Source organism: Herpailurus yagouaroundi, unplaced genomic scaffold (assembly GCF_014898765.1).
Source record: "Herpailurus yagouaroundi ecotype Mexico unplaced genomic scaffold, PumYag 140, whole genome shotgun sequence".
Classification (NCBI taxonomy): domain Eukaryota; kingdom Metazoa; phylum Chordata; class Mammalia; order Carnivora; family Felidae; genus Herpailurus; species Herpailurus yagouaroundi.
Window position 1 is genome coordinate 56,786,337 of NW_024412395.1, and position 20,680 is coordinate 56,807,016.

The following is a 20,680-nucleotide window of genomic DNA, read 5'->3' on the forward strand; positions in this document are numbered from 1 at the left end:
CCCGCCGCCGCCGCCGCCGCCGCCGCCGCCGCCGCCGCCGCCGCCGCCGCCTCCATGCAGGCTGCCAAGGCCGGAGCCCGACGCAGACGTCGTGGTGCCCGCGGCTGAGCCGCTCTCCGAGTACCCTGGCAAACAAACGGCCGACAGCGCGAGAGTCACTGTAGGGCCGAGATCTCCGCGCTGGAGCTGAGCGCGGATGGGGGAAGCCGGGAGAGAAAGGCAAGAAGCTGCCTGAATTGATGGGGTCTGTCAGGCTTACAAATTGCGGCCGTGAATGGAATCAATAAAGTTTGGGGAGCCCTTCTTAACCAAATAGTAGGAACTCAATTAGGAAGTTTCTTTTTTTCTTAATAATTAGAAATTTTCAACTCAGGAGGAAAAGTGGCCAAGGGAAAATGCCTACATCTAGGCGTAGTTTGGTAAACTCTAGGTTTACCATGGTCAGGAGATGGCAGGGCAGCTTTCTGTAGGGTTTCCAACCATTCTTTGATGGTCTTTTGGGTTTGGTTAAAAATATTTTTAGAATTCAAAAGACAGCAGCAGCTCAAACCCGAACCATTAGGGGGTGGACTCTACTTTTCAACTCTTTCTCCCGCTGACCCAGGCGGGTCTCCCAGAGGCGCCCGGCGAGGCTCCCTCCGACTTACTCAGGATGCCCCCTCCACTCGGCCTTGGGGAATCAGGGGCAAGGGGGGTTCAGAGCAGCTACCCGGGGCACCCTTCCCTTAGGGCGACTCAGCGGTTGGCTAGAGGTCGGCCAGCTCGCATGGGCTTTTAGACCAGCCCGAAGAAACATTTTCCCTGACTCGGGCGAAGGCGGGCGGGCCTGGAACCTCCCAGGCCTGCGCCTCGCTGGGAGGCTCAAGGAGCAGAGCCGGAGGGCAAGGTTCCCAGCATGCGTCCCGCCCCCGCTCGAGCCCGCTGGGTGCAGCTTGCCTGCGGAGGGTCGGTTAGGGGCAAAGGCAGTAGGAAGGACCAGCAGGGGCCGCGGAAGAACCGGGAGGATAGGACTAGAGAGCGCGGCAAGGGCGGCGCGGTTACCTTTGCCATTGTTTTCCTTGAGCGGCGCGGCAGCAAGGCCGCCAGGGGAGCGCAGCGCCGAGCAGCCCACCTCCACGTCGCTGCTCATGTCCGCCTCGGCGGCCGCCTCTGAATAATGACCCGGCTTTTTACGGCCTTCGGCGGCGGACGAGATTTCGGAGGAGACGGTGCTTTCGCTGCCCGGGTGCTGCAGGTTGAACAAAGTGTCTATTTCGAATTTGCCCTTGGCAGGGAGGTCTCCCAGAGCGCCGTGCAGGGGGGCGGACGGCAGGCGCGGGCTGAGGCGAGCCGGGTGCTGCGAATTTTCCAGGGCCTCGAGCACAGCATTGCCAGCCGAATCGGATAAATTGGAGAACCGCTTGCCGGTCGTGGGGCTGTGCAGCCCCCTCTCCATCAGAATCATCTCTTTTCTTATTCTTTCCATCATCTCAGCTTTCTAAAAAATGTCACAGTGGCCCGGCTGTCCCGTCCTAATGATGGGCTGCGCCTAGGGCTAATTCTCATTCAGCCCCAGCGAGCGCCTCTAAATATTATTATCTCTTTTGGAGGGAGGCGGAAAAATTGTGGGATGCCAGAGCGAGGGAATGACTGGTCAAAATGACCCATACATCCTTCCGAGCCCGAGATGTCATTCATCAAAAAGTAGCGCTCGCTCGTCATTAAGGTACGAATGACGCCGTTCGAATAATCATTTATTGTAACAGGTTTATAAGCAAATAAATACACGCTCCTGTCAGTGGGTAATGAAGGCAGCTTCGGAGCAGACAAATAGATCCAGGTAGGAGGCGAGAAGAGACAAGAAGTGAGGAGGAAGGCTCCGGTCCTTTGCCCGCTCAGAGCCGGTTCTGTTCGCCCGGGGGTTTGGCCTCGGGGGTGAAATTGACAGTCTGATTAATAGAGCGCGCCGCGGCACATTTCCCCCTTCATTTAGGGGCATCATTACGCTCTCAGTTTGCTGGGTTGCCCCTTAGGTCCTAATCATGCAGCGCCTTCCTCATTTTTCCTCGGACACAGATACGTGTTAAATAATAGATAATGCTTTGATTTTCCAGAGTAGATCGTCGGGAAGGTTTTTTTTTTTTTTTTTTTTTTTAACATTTACAAGCGGGAGGGGGTAAGGGAGGGGACAAGAGGGAGGATGTAGAAGAGTTGCGTAAGGAGAAGACCTTGCGCTCCTGTCTGGATTACTTATCTTTCGAATTTTAGAATCAAATATGTTTTTTATTTAACAAATAGGATGCCTAATTTTCTCTCTCCCCACTGCTTCGCCTCAGCGTGGCTGTTCTCCTCCCACCCCAGCTGAGAGAGAGAGAGAGAGAGAGAGAGAGAGAGAGAGAGAGACTGAGAGAGAGACAGAGAAAGGGAAAGGAAATATCATAGAGTTTTGAAAGCACTTCAGTGCTACGTGGCTGGGGAGGTGCGTTGGGCCCGCGCCTCCAAACGGAAATCATTAGGTCCTCTCTGATTTTTTAACACCGTTTGCAGAGTGAGTACTGAACTTGAAGTCCTGGGTTTTTTACTTTTATAACCCTGCTGATGGATAGGCTTCTCGCCTACGCATTTTCCCTGGGGGAAATGAACTCGGCTGGACGATTTCATAGTAGAATTCGACAGCTAACTTTAAACACAGTCGCGATTTACAACGCCATATGGGCCGCCCCAGATCCACTTTTTGCGTTGCCAACTTTCCCCCTCCCTCCTCAAATCGAATTATTTGTGGCAAAGTTGCCGAATCTCTAGGTCAAAGGGGGAAAGAAGGGACTTAGCTTCCTTCCCCTACCATCCCGCTATCCTCCCTTCTCCACTGCTCTTTCTTCTCTCCTTCCTCTCCTCCCCCAACCAGGCCTCTTACCTGTGGCCCTGAGTATTCCCGGTGCTGAGCCCGGGCGCGGAGAGTCGCGGACCAGCCTTGCTGCTGCTTCTTGCGGCCTGAGCTTGGCGGCTGAGCCTCTTGGCGATAACTTTGATGGTCATAATGACGCCGGTGGCAACCATTTTAACGAAGATCAATCTTCACTCAAGGCCGTTGCACATCTCCTCCTGCGCTTGCGCCCCACCCTGTCCGGACCCCCAATGCGTGCGGGTCTGCCAGCCAGCAGCAAAAGAGGAGAATCCGCGGCCACAGGCGGGAACGAGAAGATAGGGACAGGACACAGAGGTCGCCTGCAAGCTTCCGAAGCGGCCGAGAGACCCTGGCAATCTGGGCGCCCGGCGCGGGTCTTGCATCCTCGCCTCGGCGCCAATTCAGACCCCAACCCAGCCCCCCTTCTTCCTCCGTGCCGCCACACCCAGCACATTGGGGTGTGTTTGGGGCAAACCCAGAATCTATTTGCCCATCTCTCCGTTGGCGCTTTCCTTTTAACCTTGAACCCGTTGGGGGCGCGTCAGGAATGTAAGGGGAGACGAGGTGTTAAATATATTTATATACATTTATACACATAGTCAATGCCAAAAGTTTCTCTCCTGTTCCCCTCGGCGCCAACTTACTTCAACAACGCGAGCTTTGCTTAGAAAATCAATTCCACCTCTTTAGGTAATAAACGGAATTCTCCCCCAAGGTGAGAAATGGAAAGCTGGATAGGCACGCGGTGGCTACAGAGTTGGGGGGGGGGCGCGGAGGGGGCGTCGGGAACCCAGAACATGACTTGACTCAGCGTCCGCCTCCCACCCTATCCTCGAGGCCACACAACTCCGAGCACTATGACCCCTCCTCGAGCCGGCTTTCTGGCCATTAACGCGGCCAAAGATTAGTCTTGTGGACACCCCCACCTCTCCCTCCTTGCTCCACAGTCCAGGCCCCCAGTTCTGCCACCTCTGGTAGGGTGCTCCTGGCAAAAAGAAGTCGCTGTCCCAGGAACCTGGGAAGGGTACCCTCTCCCTAGTCCCACTTGCTTAGGGAAATAAATGGGACATTTCGGTCCAGGCTTGGGTCCGTGGGTGGCCAAGGCCCTGGCGGGGGTGGGGGGTGGGGGGTGTGATCTGCGGAGGCGCGACCCGGGCGGAAGTCGCAGATGCCTTTATTGCTGTCGTTTGGCGCCCCCGTCTGTTTTATTCGCGGTTTCGGCAGCTGAGAGCTGCTTTCAATCGCAGAAGCCGCCGCTGGGGGCTGGGGGCTGGGGGCTGGGGGCTGGGGTGCGGACGGCAACCCCTTCCTCCTTCGCTCAAGGCTTCTTCCCTTCCTCTGGGACCTCACGCCTCTGGTCCCAAAGCCTTCGCCAAACCGGACCTCAGGCTGTTGAAAAGGTAAAAACACCGTTTCTAGGCGACACCTTCATTCATTAGTGGGTTTGAAAACTATTTTGCACCTTTTAAATAAAAGTAATATTTCATATTCTAGCACGTTTATTATAAAAGGTACGCTGGAGACCATGTCAGAGAAACTATTCACAGTAAAAGACACATAATTTTCCCCTAAACCGTGTTTAGCAATGTTTCACGGGAGACAGTGAGCACTCCGTTACAATATTTAATGTTCCTTAATTTATTTAGATTCCATACCTACTAGTATAGTAATATTGGGCAATTTATTTATAGCTTTTACACTAAAATTACACGTGCTTTTTACATATATTATCTCCTCTAAAGCTCACAGCAACTCTCCAGATCCACTCTATTACCCTTTTACTGAGATGAGAAACTTTCCACACAGAGAGGTTGAAGGACTTGCTGATTTAAACTTTTCTCTGATAATATCCAAGTTATATATCCAAGTTTAAAAGCTTTAGGGCAGCATTTTTGGTTGATTTTTTTTTTCATTTTACATATTTCTTCTTTAAATACAGGCCCACCTCAAAAACATTGAGCGTGTATAGAGGGTAGTGAGAAGATTAACATTTGTTGATGTTTGTTAATGAAATGCCCAAACCTTGGACCTCTCTCCAGATTGCAGAGGTTGACACTGAGAATGGGCCTCTCAAGTGTTCCTAGTTTTTAGACGTAGAGTCCGGGCTATATCAAGGCCTCCTACCTACTACCAAGGTACAGGACTCACTCAATAAAACAAGACAGGAATCCAACCTATGCCCCCGTGGTTTGGCAAGAATTTTTAAGGTGCATTGGGGGCGGGGGGGGGGGGAGAGGAGGGCCTGGGAAGGGCTTTCTCCAAATGGACTGAAAAGCACTTTTTGGTCGAAAGGAGGAATTACATGAAAGAGGTCTAATTTTTGTCTGTGTGTTAGGCTTCCAGACTAAATATTTGTTTCTTGAGCAGCAGCAGGTCCTCCGAGGTGAAGTGGTAAACACTTTTGGCCTTCGACTGAAGGTAATAAAAATTTGTCCAGGCTGCCCGAAGGGAGGGCGCCGGTAAAACCGGAGTTGTAACGGGAGCCCCGCGTCCGCCCGGGCCTGGCTTCGGTCTTCCGCACGGTAGGCTCCCGGCCAAGAGGGCCCAAAACCCGCGGGCCCGCATCGGGACGCAAGCTCGTTCGGGGACTGGGACCGCCTGGGTGTGGTGGGACCTCAGAACCGCTAAAGCCTGGGCTTCGAACCACTGGTGCATTTTCTTTTGGGTAAATGCAGTCCCCGCGGCTTAAGGCTCGGAGGTTTCGGTTTATAAGGGAAGGAGCCTCGGCTTCGGCGACTCCAGGCCAGACTCCTTAGTGGCAACTTTTTGCTGCCATCCCTCGGCAGGTCGTTCTCCCGTTGTCTCTTATAGGTCTCTCTGGCTGCTTCTGGTTGTCCTCTTCCCGCTACAATTGCGCACCCTACCAGGGATGACCAGGGAGTGGAGGTAGGGTACTTTCTCCCTGGACTCTGGGGCTGGCCGCCTGAAGGTTGTGCGCCCTCGGACGCGACAGGAAAACTTGCAGGGACATCTAGCGCCAGGCCTGAGGAACTGCGAGCTGCCCGGCCGGGAAACTAAGCCTGACCACTTGCCCCTCCCCCTCCCTCCCTGCGCTCCCCCCCTCCCACCTTCGTAGTTAGGCATTTCCCTAACTTTCATCCCTTCTCCCTCCTGGTGACCACACGTGGATTCCTCATAGAGACCGCGGGCTCTGCGTAATAGACACACACACACACACACACACACACACACACACACAGACGGTGGGGAGAAAGAGAGAGCAACATTTATTTTCTTTCATCTCCAAAGGCCCACAGAGTGAGCACTTACAGGACTTTAGTTAACAATGACATTGCTAGAGAAGTGTATCCCGAGAACAATCCCACACCTTGAGATACAGGACAAAACAGCAGAAGGATTGCAGCCCCAGCTTTTGTTGTGGAAAAAAGCAGCAAGTCACCAGTATCCTCGAGCTCTGGGCCCACCCTCCAATGCCCTCTTCTCCAGGAGATTAGTGTTTCTCTAAGAGGGAAGACTCTTGCTGTGTTTAATTTTTGCCAGGGCTGAAGGTGTTGTCTTCATCCCAAACAAGGGCCCACTACCCTGTGGGAGGCAGACCTGGGTTCATCAAATAGCGCTTCAGGTTTAGGGAGCGTTCTGTTGTCGCTGTTGCAGACAATTTACATTTAATATAGACTAATTGTATTGTCAAATTCAAATGGAATACATCTCAGACATAGAAAGTGCCCAAACTGAGGATTCCACTGTCTGGCTTTTGCTAGAAACCCCTTTCTTTACCCTAGATTTGTTGTTTAAAATTAAAAAATTATATATCCAACCCGAATGAAACTGGGTATTGCCTACAGAGAGAAAATTCACTTCAAAGTTGGCAGGGTACAGACTTGGTTGAGAGTTAGGACATTCTCCAGCCAGTTCCGCTGGATTTAAGACTTTATTTTGGAATTAAGACTTTATTTCTACACTGAATTGTTGGCTTCTTACGAGTTAATTAGGAAGGTGTCTTGCCTTTCCCGGTGTGACCATCAAGGAAAACACTTTCAAAGGAATTTCCAGCACCCCGATCTGATGGGACTTGGTAATTGTTATCCTACCCTAATGGTCAGGATTATGTGGTTAATTGAGCTCACTTTTGTCTTGGCTAGCAGAGGAACTTATGTTCATCAATAAATCTAAATCGCAGCCTTCACCCACCCATTCCCCAACCCAGGACAAGGACGTGATTTGAAAGATCGTTTACAAGGAGGACAAGGGAGGATGTAACTTTCAGAACCTCATTAATTCCCAAAAAGGGTGCCTATGGAAAGAGAGGAGAGAGAAAAGCAAGTGATGGGAAAGGAAGGCAGAGCTGACCTCTCTCTCTCCCTCTCTCCCTCTCCCTGCTGCTCCCTTCCCTCAGTGGGACCTTGGGCAATGAAGCGTTTCTCACTCAAAATCAGGAAATGTGACAAAACTGGTTTCACTGAGTAACACATCAGTGTTTGGAGACATTTCTGTCTGGTGGCAAAGGATTTTCATTTAACAAAGATTATGCCTGTTGTTAAAGCCCCAACAACGATGCACCTCCACACATACACAGGGTTCAGTCTGTGCTCCTGGCCAGTAAAGAAAATTATTCCCATTAGGTTTAAACCTAAGATCAACTCGGACACAAGGGTACACAAGCTAAATGAAATGTTTCCACAAATTCAGCCTCAAAATTCCTCCACTACCTACCACCCCTGGCTTGTAACCTATGTGTCTTATTAGTTCATAAACACAGCAGCCCTGACTTTGCTTGGTACTCAACCACAGCCCTATGATCCAATAGTAGCAGCTGCCCTGGGGTGCTGGGTCCAGTCTGAACCTCTTTCCTAAGGGGAATCCCAGTAGGGTCCAGTCTGAACCTCTTTCCTAAGGGGAATCCCAGTAGGGTCCAGTCTGAACCTCTTTCCTAAGGGGAACTGGCTCCCCCAGTGCCGCGACTTCGAAGGCTGTACTGGAAACAGGTTCAGCGGCAGGGTAGCAAGAGCCAAAGCTCCTTGTTGTTCAAAACCTCCGTCATCCCTGAACATCCGCTAGGATGGGCAGAGAAACCCCAAATCCTGTGAAAGTCCCCCAGGGCAATTGGAGGCAGGGCCATCATTGAGAAGCCTCTTTCAATTAGAGCATTAATGTCTTTCAAAAAGAGCATGAATTGGGACTTTACTCCCAGTCCTGCACAATTTAATTTGCTGCATGGAAAATCAAACCAAAATTGAAGGGCTGTCTTAAATCAGCAAAACTTGACAAATTCTTCCTTCCTAGCTTAATTTCATTTTCTTCATTTTTTTGGCGTATAATCGGCTAATAAAGTGTATCAGATAGAATATGGCATTGAGGTCCCGGTGTGCAAAATCACAGGGATATTTAGTTTTAAAAGACTGAAAGTTCATTGGTGCCTGTTATGTCTTAGAAATTATTTCAACAACTTTGCTTTTTGAGGTCACAGGGGAAAAAAAACTTTTAAAGATGCCTGTATTTTCTCTCTCTGAGAAAAAGCAAGGAAGACAAAGGAAAAATAAGTGTTTCAGGGCAGCATTCCATGACTGGTTTGGTACCAAAATTGTTGGGTAAAGACGACCCAGCCAAACTCTTTCAAAAAGTCCGCAACTCTGTCACCTGGCCCCGCTGGTGTTTTAAAAACGCCAATTCAGCCTCCGTTACTAACTTTTGCCTCCTTGTTTCGAGTAACCAAAATTGCTCTCACCAGCAAACTTCTATTCCCTATGACTTTCTAAAAAGGCTCAGCCCCCTCTGACTCAAATTTGATCATGAACACATCTAGGACTTCAAAAAGGTCAAATTCCCCTGCTTTTCCTTTCCAGCGCCCCTCTCATAACTTTCCCCTTTATTTGAGCCTTTTATGGTTACTGCGTTTTGCGTGTCAACACTCCCAACACCAGCAGCCCACCCTGCAATGCCAGGCCAGGCCCAGGAGGGCCTCTTTGGCGTTTTTACTTGCCCCATCCAGTCATGTCTTGGGTCCAGCAATGGCAGGGCTGGGTGACAAGCTGGCTTCACCAATCAAGGCTCAGGGGAACAATTTTCTTGGAGATGGGCTGACCTGGGGAGTTGATGCTACAGAACCAAATGGGCTCACTCCGAGGGCTCCTGAACCCCACCCAGCACCTTCAACTCCTCAAATGAAACGTTGCTCCTAAGGTGTAGCCTTAAGTCCACAGCCGGACACATACCAGCTCCCCATTAATGGCTAAGATGGAGCGGGGGCGGTGCTGGGGCTCTGTGTCTGAGAAATGGCACGAAGGGATGAATCCGGTCAGGGCTGTGATGCTTGTCACAGGAGCCCACTTTATCCCGGGAGACCAGACCCAGTTGCTCTGGCTGCTCCTATCGGGAGCCCCAACTTTGCTCGCGGGGGAAAAAAAAACTACCTTCCTAATTTGCCCCTCTCAGTTCTCTGCAGTTGGCAGCTTGGAAAAGAAAGCGAAACAAAGGTCCCTGGGAAAGTGAAGTTTTCAATTAATTGGTGTGAGTAATGGGCGGGGGCGGGTGGTGGCTGCAAAATGCAAGAGGCAGTTGGGCTGCAGGGGAGGCGCAGAAGTTTCGTGGCGGGCAGCAGAGTGGCTTTCTCCAAGAGCTTTCCACAGGGTCTTGCTGCTGGCCAGGGGAATCTGAGCAAGGGCCGGGGAGCCCAGTTCGGGAGGCGACTCCCGGCAGGCCTGAGTGTAGAGGCGAATTGTGTGGACCAGGCATCCGTCCTTTTCTCCCTGGGGCAGATCGTCACGTTCGCCGCGTCAAGGCCGCGTCTTTTCGTCCGCTTGACTTACTTGTAAGTCTCTGTCCTGGCACCAAGGGCACTTCGTGGGCATTTTCCTGGTGGACGGGGTGTGTGTGTGTGTGTGTGTGTGTAGGGAGGGTCTGCTCCAATTGGTCTTAATTCGGAGGATCCTTTATGAGAACATGCGTGAAATGCCTTTGCCCGGTAGCAATGCTTAACGTAGGGAAAATTAGCTCCCTCGGGTTTGGGGTCTAGGTCAGCTAATCCAAGGGATCAAGCAACAGGGTCAAAAATCAGGCTGTTTTCACATCATTCTGACCATCTCTGTCCTTCGCCTTCGTTTAGTTGTACGGCTCGGGGATCCGAGGAGAGGTGGCAAAAACAGCCGTGGCCGAAACAAGCGGCAGGCCTCGGCGCCCTTCTCAGTCGCAGACAGGGCCTAGGATGGGCGGTCGCGCAATCAGCTCGTGGGGGTTGGCTTCGGCGCAAACGCCAGGGTCCAAAGGAGGGCGGGAAGGGGCGGTGGGCTGCGCTAGGGGCTGGGAAGGGGTAGGGGCCGGGGTGGGTGGGTCCAGCGGGGCCCGGGCCCGGAGCCAGACTCTCCCGCGCCCCCACCCCCACGTGGCCCCGCGCAGCCAATGGCGCGGCCCCGAGCCGGAGCCCTCGGGGAGGGAGGAGGCCCCCCGACCGGCCCAGGCCCCCTCCCAACCTGAACTTCGTTTTTATAAACGTCCCGCGATGAGCTAACCTGTTGAAGGGCGGGCGGGCGGGAGGCGGGAGGCTCGCAGAGGGAGAGAGGGCGAGAGGAAGAGGGCGGGAGCCAGAGAACGAGAGAGAAAGGGGAGGAAGCGCGCCGCGCCATGGTGTCCTGCGCGGGGCCGGGGCCGGGGCCAGGGCCGGGCCGGGCCGGGCCATGAGCCGCGCCGGGAGCTGGGACATGGACGGGCTGCGGGCGGACGGCGGGGCCGCCGGGGCGGCCCCAGCCTCCTCCTCCTCCTCCTCCGTGGCGGCGGCGGCGGCCCCCGGCCAGTGTCGCGGCTTCCTCTCGGCGCCAGTGTTCGCCGGGACACACTCTGGGCGTGCGGCGGCGGCAGCGGCGGCGGCGGCGGCGGCGGCGGCGGCGGCCTCGGGCTTCGCATACCCGGGGACCTCGGAGCGTGCGGGCTCCGCCTCGTCGTCGTCATCTTCGGCTGTGGTCGCAGCGCGTCCAGAGGCTCCCTCCGCCAAAGAGTGTCCCGCGCCCGGCGCGGCCGCTGCAGCGCCTCCGGGCGCCCCAGCTCTGGGCTACGGCTACCACTTCGGCAACGGCTACTACAGTTGCCGCATGTCGCACGGCGTGGGCTTACAGCAAAACGCTCTCAAGTCGTCGCCGCACGCCTCGCTGGGAGGCTTCCCGGTGGAGAAGTACATGGACGTGTCGGGCCTGGCAAGCAGCAGCGTACCGGCCAACGAGGTGCCCGCAAGAGCCAAGGAGGTGTCCTTCTACCAGGGCTACACGAGTCCCTACCAGCACGTGCCTGGCTACATCGACATGGTGTCCACCTTCGGTTCCGGGGAGCCTCGGCACGAGGCGTACATCTCCATGGAGGGCTACCAGTCCTGGACGCTGGCCAACGGGTGGAACAGCCAGGTGTACTGTGCCAAGGACCAGACACAGGGCTCCCATTTTTGGAAATCCTCCTTTCCAGGTAGGGGCGACGGGGGAAAGGGGTGGCCGGGAGGGAGGGAGGGAGGGAGGGGAGGGAAGAGGGAGAGAGAGAGCGCGAGAAGGAAAAGAAAGCGCTAGTAGTGTATGCCCCTACTTGGGAGCTGCGCTAGTCCTCCTGGCCGGCCAGGGTTAACCTATGGAACAGTTCGTCCAGTTTGCCTGAAATCTGTACATTTCTCCTTTGATTTCAACTGTCTTTCTCACAACCCTTTTCTTCTGCGTGCGGGTACAAGCCTGTTTTTCTCCCACAGTTGAAGGTCTTTGCGTGCCCTTTGCCCAGGCCTTGGCCCCTCCTCCCCAAAGAAGTGTCAGTGTTGGGCCCCACTTTTGAAGCACACGTCTGCCCCAGGGTGACCACTAAGCTTCTAAGAGCTCACAACCTCCAAACACAGGAACACAAGAAATCAAAGCTTGAACAACAACAACAAACTGGATTTTTAAAAGACTGTTTGTATGTATGCCACAGGCATTTGCAGAAACTGTCCTTGTAACTGTCCACAATAACCATGCCATAAAATTGAAGGCTTGTTAAGATGCTGGTTTGAGAAACCATGATGATCCATCAGCATCAAATGGCCTTCACTTTGAAGTGTAAATAATCTTTCTTTAATAATGTGTAAATAATATGTCTGTGTAAACAATAATAAAATGCAAACAGCCTGGTTTTCTTTATTCTCCATACCCCTTCCGAATGTACACACACAGTCCCCAGTGGTGCCCCCAGAAACCCTGGTCTAATTTTTTTCGTGCTTTTTTTTTTTTTTTTTTTTTTTAAATACCAGGGGATGTGGCTCTAAATCAGCCAGACATGTGTGTCTACCGTCGGGGGAGGAAGAAGAGGGTGCCCTACACCAAACTGCAGCTCAAAGAACTGGAGAACGAGTATGCCATTAACAAGTTCATTAACAAGGACAAGCGGCGGCGGATCTCAGCCGCCACGAACCTATCCGAGAGACAAGTGACCATTTGGTTTCAGAACCGAAGAGTGAAAGACAAGAAAATCGTCTCCAAGCTCAAAGACACTGTCTCCTGATGTGGACCAGACTGGTCAAAGAGAATTTAAATGCTTTCAGTTGTCTCCAAAAGACCTTCGGAAAGACTTGAATATGTATTTAATTCCTCCCACCTCCCTGCCAATCATGGCAAATTTTGTGAATTGTTTTTCTCTCTTCCCCTATCAGGCTCTAAAACCTTTTGCTACCCCAACCTGACTTTGTAGTTCTGTTTCTTACTTGCTTATTATTGATTTTGTTCTTGTCTAGGTTTATTTTTTATGATGTTTTTAATGTTCTGTTTCTCCCTCCAGGCCAGTATAAAGGACTTGAAGTACTTTTGAATAATACCCCCCCCCCCAAAGAATTTCAGAAGTGCCATTATGATTTTAGGGTTTTATTCTCTTAAATTACTTCAAATGCCTGTTTCCAGCACTGATTATCTTCATAATCTATTAGGGCAGAACGATTTGCAGTCATTCATATCCTGTGATTGGGCAATTTAATCATTAGCTCTCAGCAGTCACCCTGAGGCAAGTGGAAACAGCTCTGGGCAGGCAGCGCTCTAAGGTCACTGGGAAAGTCTAAAAACAGGCGGCTGGAGGTACTCTGATGGCTTTAAAAGCAGCTACCTTATTAAATAGGGTTTGTGTCGATGTTGAAATGAAGACAATCTTCCCTACTTCGGATCTTTCATTTGCTGTTGTACTTCTATGTGTTTAGTATATGTCGTCGATTTGTGCTTTTATAATCTTTAATTTGAAAATAATTTGTCTTCATGGATGCCTTCATTCCCCCAGCTCTGAATGCAGATATTTAAATGGCTGCAAATGTGAGAGTAATCCATGGATGGTATAAATGCACACCTTCTCCTTGACCCTGGGTCTGTGGGACTAGAACTGAAGTGATCTCCTCAGTCCCCTGAAAGAGAATGAATCAAGGTGGCCAAGGGTGGGAACTTTTGTCCAGAACCCAACGAAGAACTTGACTGTCTGAACAAATGTATTGAGCCCCTCTTGGAATTTTAAAACATCTAACGAATATGAAAATGTGGAGCTCTAAAGTTCAAGGTGGAAAAAAAATGATGTGATGATAAATAACTACTTTTTAAAGTGCTGCATATTTATACAACCAAGAGATATTTTTGTAGATGAAATGTCTGTGAGCTGGGATATGTGTGCAGTGCTTCAGGCATTTAAAAATGATTTTTTTTTTATTCCTAGGGAGATGCAAATAAACAGAACTCTCTTGTTTCTTCGTCTTTTATATATTTTCTTTTTCCAAGCTTGTTACCTCTTGTGTTCTTATTTATTATAAAATCTTGTTGTCCTCAACATTATGATGTTCGCTATAGACGAAGGAAACTCAATACCAGTTCTACTCTCTGAAACTCCACTCCATTTCCGCCACCCCTCTCCACCCTTTTCCCTGTGGCTTTAACATAAGTAGTGATGTCTTTAAATGAGAATATAATTTGCGGTGTCTGAAATGGTATTTTTTACCGGACCAAAAAAAAAAAAAACATCTCCAATAAAATTTTACTTCTCTTTCAATATTATCACTTTATTCAAATAGTTTTATTTTTTTAATCAATATGTATGTTTGTGTCTGGGTATAGGAAATTGTGCTCACTTGAAGGTGTTCTTCCTAGAAAGGCTGTTATAAACATCTAACTCTTGGAAGATCCTGAAATTAGACACATCCATATTTGGCAATTGAAAAAGAAACATTTCAGGCTGATCCCTTATCACCCTTTCCGAGCAGCCTCCAAACAGCGTTTGAGGACTGAAAACCATAATTATACGCCCTAAACCTCTAGACGCAATTTTTAGGCCCAATGAACTTGCTTTTTTGAGGCCTTTTTGCCACTCAGGGAAATGGCCGCTGAGGAGCTGGGTGCCTCGTGTTGTTAGCGCCTAGGCACAATCAGTTTAGTGGTTGCTAACTTTTTGGTGTGTAAGTTAAATACGCATGTTTAAAACCTCACACAATATGTAAACTCTTATGGCGGGAGGGCTCCCTTATGGATCCGCTAGAGAAAACGCAGAGACCCAAGGTCCGGAGCTACTTTCGTTTTCTCTGGCCCGGCTTGATTTCTTTCATATCTTGCATCGATGGTTGGCTATGGGCGGCCAACTTCGTTTTAACTGGCAGAGATAGAGAGACACAGAGGGAGACAGAGGCAAACAGAGAGAGAACGGACTACGACTCAAATTCTGGAGAAGTAACCCTGAACAGAACTAACCCTGGACATAACTACCCCGACCTTCCACTTTAAGGAAGAGTTTCTAATTAGCATGTTGCTTTCCTCGCAAGATGTGCGTTCATCTGAAGCAGGCCTGTTTTCCCTTCTTTTCCAACGTCGTTTTCCCTCCTTTTTTGGTAAATTCCAGACTCCAGGGCCGCACTCCATTTCCCAGGTCCATTTCTGAGGTTTCCTGTCGGATGCGGGGATTGCCTGGAGGTTTTCCTTTCATCCGTAGTTTGCTGGTCAGTTTACTCTGCCTAGGAGAAATGGGGAGGTTTGCTGAAGATTAAAACTGCTCAAATGCTCTCCGGTGGAATTTGAATTGATGGCTAAATCAATAACAGATGAAGACGTTGCTATTTATATGCATTCCTTTTATATTCCGAATTGAGGAGGGAGGAGAGGAGCCGGTAGGTGGCCGGAGCGCTGGTAGGGAGGCCCACGGGGAGCAAAGGCGAAGGGAGCTTGGGAGAGAGGCCTTTCTCCGGGCGGAGACCGAGAGGCCGCAGGGAGGACGCGTCTGAAACCTAGCAGGTTTTGGAGTGCCGCTGGTGGAGACTCCAGGCCCGCGCGTCTACGCGTGATCCAGGAGGCGAAGGAGGCGTTTGCGGCCGGGACGCACCGCCAGACAAAGGGGCGGCCGCGACACTTCCCCGTGTCTGGCAGCCTGCCGGGTGCCTCTGACTCCGCTGTCCCCGCCAGCCTTGCTGCCACGATCTCCGGCTTTCCGAGACGCTTGGCGGAGCCTGGCAGCGGGCCGTGACCGCACGGGCTGGCGACCCCAGGCCGGCTGTGCCGCCCTTCACTGTTGATCTTGACCGTGCGGCGGCGCCTCGCCAGGCGTGGAGCTCGCTCGCCATCTCCTGGGCGGTCGGCGGCATTGGCAGAACTCGCGGTTCAGCTCCGCGGCCAAATCCTCTCCCATTCTCCAGCTCACCAGCCAAGCCTCCTGCCCTTCCCACCAACACCCCCACCCCGCCCCCGCCCCCGCCCCGCCCCGCCGCGCAGTCCTCAGCTCCAAGCTCTTAGCTCCCAGCGTACAACTTTGCCTGCTGGACCTCGGAAATTACAAACCCAGGAGATAAGGTGGGGCAGATGGACACCATTCTGAGCCAAAGAGAAATGGAGGGAATCTAATTGTTCTAGTCTTTCATTGCTCACTTAGTGCCTTTATGTCTTTAGTCCCCAGGGGTAAACCGCTGCTGTGCGGCTGCCTAAGGGTCCGGAGAAGACACCCTTGGACTTGGAAATACCGGAGCATCGCTGCATGCTGAGACGGGAGGAGATGAGACTCCAGGGATCCCTGGAGCTGGAGATTTTGGGCCTGGGGAGTCTGTAGCTCCAGGAAAACAGGGAGAGTTTCCCAAAACGAGAGCCTGGATCCCTTAAGCCCCTAAGAACTGAGGTTGCAGCTTATGGCTACACCTCCCCACGCCCCCACCCCCAAGGACGGGGAGTGGAGTTTTTTTCCCTCTGTGTCTGAGCTGGTAAGGAAACTCTGACAGAACCCTGAGGAGTCTCGGACATCCCCATCCTCACCCCATACCCCCCGCCCTAGAGCGGGAGGAAGAGACCGACTGCGTTCCCCAGAACCGCCCAATTGGTCGCCATAACTCACAATAAAGTCGCAGCGCGGTGGTCAGCCTTGCCCTCCGGCGGCGCCTGTGTGGTCTCCGTGCCGGAGCTGGCGGTCTAACCAATTCCAGCTTGGCTCGGGGACCGCGAGGAGGGCTGCAGGTTGGGGTGGCCGCCAGTCACGCGGCCGCTGGGTTTCTTGGGACCGAGGCAGGGGAGGAGGACCCATAGCCCTCTGGCCAAGCTAAACCGGAGGGCCTGCGGAGGGGGCTGCCGCATGGCCCCCGACGAGGGAGCGCCGCCCCTCCTGCTCAGGCCCCTGTTTTCCAGAACCCCGAACCCGCCAGCGGCCTTGGAGGCGCTGAGCGGAGCAACGCCGCTAGCCTGCTGCCTGGGCGAGCCGTGCTGTTCCCCGCCGAGTGACTCTGGCTCTTCTGTCCTTCCACACCAAGTCCGGGGAGCTCGTTCTGCTCTGCCCGCTGCAGAGGAGATGAACAGCTTGGAGTTCTGGTTGGCAGGATGTAGTCGCCAAGGTGACTCCTGGCAATAAAAGGAATGTAGCCTTTGGCCACGATTGGCCAATGCAGCTGCCCCTTCCTGGGCCAGCATTCTCCACGGACCGGGATGGCCGCAAATTTCCTGGGAGCAGAGGACTTGGCCATAGAGAAGCACACCAGAATTGGTTTGAAACCACCTTCCTGGGCACCAAACTTGGGCAGAGTTTGTGATGCATTTCTCCTCCATCAGCAAACCTTTGGAGGCCGTGTGTGGGTCCTCGATGCAACATGACCAGTGCAGAATCCTCTCCAGAGGGACAGGGGCAGGAAGAAATCGGCCTAGGAGTAGCATAGCTCAGGCCTAGGGACAGAGCTGGTGGCCCCACCAGACAGTGGACTCTCTAGACAAGCCTAGCCAGAGGTGCACAGCGCTAGAAAAGGCCTTGGCTGCAACTTAAAGCTCGTGGAAGCAAGCCTGGTCTAGGTAGCCAGTGGGAAGGGGGAGTGCAAAGCCAATCAAGACCAAGAAGGATCCCAAGGGACATTGGGGCAAAGGCACCCAATGTCCCCCGCTCCTGAAGCTGAGCCCGGAAACTCACAGTGGTTTCACCTTCGTTCCACGTTCCTTGGTTCTTCTGCCTGGCAGCCTCCTCCTTCTCCATCGAATATTGCGGGAGTTATCATAATACCCTGAAGGGGGGGAAAACGGGTCGGGGGATGTAGGCGGTGCTGAAATGACCGGCTTTGAAGAACCTGCAGGCAAAGTTTCGTCCAATCGTCTGAGCCTGTCCTCTTATTCCCGGTTGTAACTAAATACTGCTGCGAGCGCAGCCGAAGCCCTTTGTTGGAGATGTGTGAGCGCAGTCTCTACAGAGCGGGCTATGTGGGCTCGCTTCTGAATCTGCAGTCGCCTGACTCCTTCTACTTCTCCAACCTGCGGCCGAATGGCGGCCAGTTGGCCGCGCTCCCCCCCATCTCATACCCGCGAGGGGCGCTGCCCTGGGCCACCACGCCCGCGTCCTGCGCCCCAGCGCAGCCTGCCGGTGCCACCGCTTTCGGCAGCTTTTCGCAGCCCTACCTGGCCGGTTCCGGGCCGCTTGGTCTACAGCCCCTGGGCGCCAAGGATGGACCCGAAGAGCAGGCCAAGTTTTATGCGCCCGATGTGGCCGCTGGGCCGGAGGACCGTGGCCGTGTGCGGCCGCCCTTCGTCCCCGACTCTAGCCTGGCCCCCGCGGCCGCTGCTCTCAAAGCGGCCAAGTACGACTACGCGGGTGTGGGCCGTGCGGCAGCGGGCTCTGCAGCCCTGCTCGAGGGGACCCCCTGCGCTGCCGGCTTCAAGGACGACACCAAGGGCCCGCTCAACTTGAACATGACAGTGCAGGCGGCGGGCGTCGCCTCTTGCCTGCGACCTTCGCTGCCCGACGGTAAACGGTGGCCATGCTCCCTGGGCCAGTCTGGGCTGGGCTGGGAGGTGGGGTGCAGGGGAGAGCGTGCAGAGGGAGGGAGCCGCTGGGGGCGGGCAGACAACTGGGAGCAGCCGGCAGGGCTGACTTGGGTTGGGGCTGTGTTGCAGGCCTGCCGTGGGGGGCGGCCCCAGGGAGGACCCGCAAGAAGCGGAAACCCTACACCAAGCAGCAGATTGCGGAGCTGGAGAACGAATTCCTCCTCAACGAATTCATCAACCGCCAGAAGCGCAAGGAATTGTCCAACCGGCTGAACCTCAGCGACCAGCAGGTCAAAATCTGGTTCCAGAACCGGCGTATGAAAAAGAAGCGCGTGGTCCTGCGCGAGCAGGCGCTGGCGCTATACTAGCCCCCCGCGTGGCCGCGGCTGGCCAGGCCTGCCCTTTTGAGCCGAGGCCTGGCGTGGAGGAAGAACTGGGACTAGGGGCTTTTCCTTCCGCTCCGTCTCCGCTGGTCCCAAGTACCCTCCCACTAAGTCTACAGCCCAGGAGCCCTGGCCAGTTGGGCCTCCACGCCTTCCGATCTCTGGGAGGGGCCTGCAGAAGTTGCAGCACAACCTTGGCCTTGAGGCTTCCCAAGTGGGGGCCTGGGGTCACCTGTCCTAGCTCTTGTCGGGGGCATTTACACGGGGGCTCACTCTAGCACCCTTGTACTTGGAATTCTGCTTCCACCTAGACTCCCTTTCCTCTCCTCCCCCGTTCTTTTTGAATTTAGCAGGCACCTCACTAGAGCGCAGAGTGGAATTGAATTTAGGAAGTCCTCCGCGAAGGAGTAGAAAGGGCTGCGGGCCCAATTCTCTTTGCCACCAAAGCCGCTTGTGGCAAAGCCAGAATCATGGCTCTGGAGTGAGGAAAGAGTGCCGCCCCTCTCCTGTCTGCCCTGGCTGCTTGTGGAGGACAAAAGCTACCCTAGACCTTCAGACTTGGGGAGGAAAGGCAAGGGGAAGAAGGCTGGGGTGGCTGGACAAACTCATGGACACCTCGGAGTTTGGGCTGGGCTGACCCTTCCAGCTGGGCAGAATGGGGTGGATACTTCCTTCCCATGGATTCGAGCAGGGAGGCTGGGGCTCCACCACAAACTGAAATCTCTAGACTGTACTGGTAAAACTCCCCTACGTCTCCTATCTCCTCATACACGCCTAGGCCAGAGCCCTGCACTCTGTAACTGGACTGAGCTCTGGTGAGGACAGCTGCTAGTCTGCTTTGAGGCCGGAGTGCACTAAGAGGTGGGGAAAATATCCAGGGGGAGGAGAAGGGAGTGAGCAAGGATAAGGGTGTCCTACATTCCAACTGTAAATATGGCTGTCCTGTCGAGGTGGGTAAGGGTGCGGACATGTCTTTCTTGAATTAGGATAATTAGGCAGGGGTGAGAGGCCCTCCAGTAGTCAGGGGGTGAAGGAGGAGGCCCTTCAAATCCTCAGCCCCTGGTCGCTGCTCTAGACCAAGTAGAGAGAAGTTCCTCTCTCTCACCCTCATCACCACCAGACAACCCCACTGGGGGCCTTTCTGTGCCTCAGCGCTATGCCCTTCCTGAGCCCACGCCTGGCCTGCCTCCATGGAGCCTGTAAGGCCCTGGGCCCTGCTGGGCTTGCTTTGTTGCAGCTGGGGTCCCTGAATGCCAGGTAGAGGTGTTTTGCATGTGCTGGGGTGTCCTGTCTTAACCTCACTGAAACCGAGCACCCCCCTCCAGCTCCTTCTACCATCCCCTACCTCTTTTCCCTCTCCTTCTGAGAAGTAGCGCCCCCCAACTTCAACTGAGATGTATGACAGCCAAAGAGTTGATTCCTTCCCAAAGTCAGATGACTTGTTTTTAGTGGGGGACTAGGCCCTAGATGGGGAGTGGGCACCCCACATAGCCCCAAGCCTCAGCCCAACTGACCTCAGTTGATGTTTTGACTAATTGCATTTTCTCTGCTATCTAATAGTTGTTGTGCATGTTTTATGTTGTTTTGGTTTTGTCAAAAAAAAAAAAAAACACCCCACAATAGCTTGTACATATCAGATACATAGAAATGTTTTGAATGGAAATAAATATCCAAGTCCCAGCCAAGTTGTCAAGGGACTGATGTCAATTTTTCTAAACAATTCAGATTTCCTCCTAATAATTTTAGGCCACCAAATTCGTTTTTCTTTTCTGGTTGTGGTTTCACTGCGGGTGTTGACTGTTCGTTAAATGAGAAAATGGCTTCCAAGTCGGTCAGAAAATGGTGCATAAAAGCCCATGAATAAAATGTGTATGAAACATCCAAGTGGGAGGAAAGGGGACTGTAGGCAGATTTGAGCTTGTCTCCAACCTTAAGGGAACTCTCAGGTTGTTGCACAACCAGGGCTTCTGTATTTTGCCTAAATTCCCCAATTTTGAAGCTTGCTGTTATGGGGAGGGGGTGCTTGCCAAAATAGGAGGCTCCTCAGATCTCAATACAAAAGATCTCTCCTTGCCATGTTTTGGGTCAGGCTTCTTTCAAACAGGCTATGCCCTGTGGAAATTCTCCATGCTGGCACCTTTGCCTGGAGCCCAGCATGGTCCCTTGGGAAATGTGGCCTCGGCACCCTTACACGCCTTAGGAGCCTCCAGCTGAGGCTGGGAAAGCTGCCA

At 53.0% G+C, this 20,680-nt stretch overlaps 3 protein-coding genes across 3 annotated transcripts in view; 2 read left to right on the plus strand and 1 right to left on the minus strand.

Moving 5' to 3' along the window:
* The window catches only part of EVX2 (even-skipped homeobox 2), a 7,562-nt gene extending 5,242 nt beyond the window's left edge, over positions 1-2,320 (minus strand). Inside the window, exons 1-2 of the mRNA XM_040474669.1 lie at positions 1,042-2,320; positions 39-125 (exon numbers count right to left, since the gene is read on the minus strand). Of these exons, the coding sequence (XP_040330603.1) occupies positions 39-125; positions 1,042-1,468 (514 nt within the window). The 5' untranslated portion in view covers positions 1,469-2,320. The remainder of the gene's footprint in view (positions 1-38; positions 126-1,041) is intronic.
* Positions 2,321-10,515: 8,195 nt separating this feature from the next.
* On the plus strand, positions 10,516-13,860 carry HOXD13 (homeobox D13). The gene is made up of 2 exons (XM_040475453.1): positions 10,516-11,290; positions 12,093-13,860. Exons 1-2 carry the CDS (start codon positions 10,516-10,518, stop codon positions 12,341-12,343), a joined length of 1,026 nt encoding a protein of 341 aa, XP_040331387.1. The 3' UTR covers positions 12,344-13,860.
* Positions 13,861-15,581: 1,721 nt separating this feature from the next.
* HOXD12 (homeobox D12) lies at positions 15,582-20,276 on the plus strand. The gene is made up of 2 exons (XM_040475455.1): positions 15,582-18,046; positions 18,196-20,276. Exons 1-2 carry the CDS (start codon positions 17,473-17,475, stop codon positions 18,432-18,434), a joined length of 813 nt encoding a protein of 270 aa, XP_040331389.1. The 5' UTR covers positions 15,582-17,472; the 3' UTR covers positions 18,435-20,276.
* The last annotated feature ends 404 nt before the right edge of the window (positions 20,277-20,680 follow it).

What these genes read in the sequence shown, in the direction of transcription:
- HOXD13 (XM_040475453.1), top strand. Translation starts at nt 10,516, where the DNA reads ATGAGCCGCGCCGGGAGCTGGGACATGGACGGGCTGCGGGCGGACGGC. An exon ending in TTGGAAATCCTCCTTTCCAG is followed by an intron (nt 11,291 to 12,092) that starts GTAGGGGCGACG and finishes TTTAAATACCAG; the next exon opens with GGGATGTGGCTCTAAATCAG.
- HOXD12 (XM_040475455.1), top strand. Translation starts at nt 17,473, where the DNA reads ATGTGTGAGCGCAGTCTCTACAGAGCGGGCTATGTGGGCTCGCTTCTG. An exon ending in GCGACCTTCGCTGCCCGACG is followed by an intron (nt 18,047 to 18,195) that starts GTAAACGGTGGC and finishes GCTGTGTTGCAG; the next exon opens with GCCTGCCGTGGGGGGCGGCC.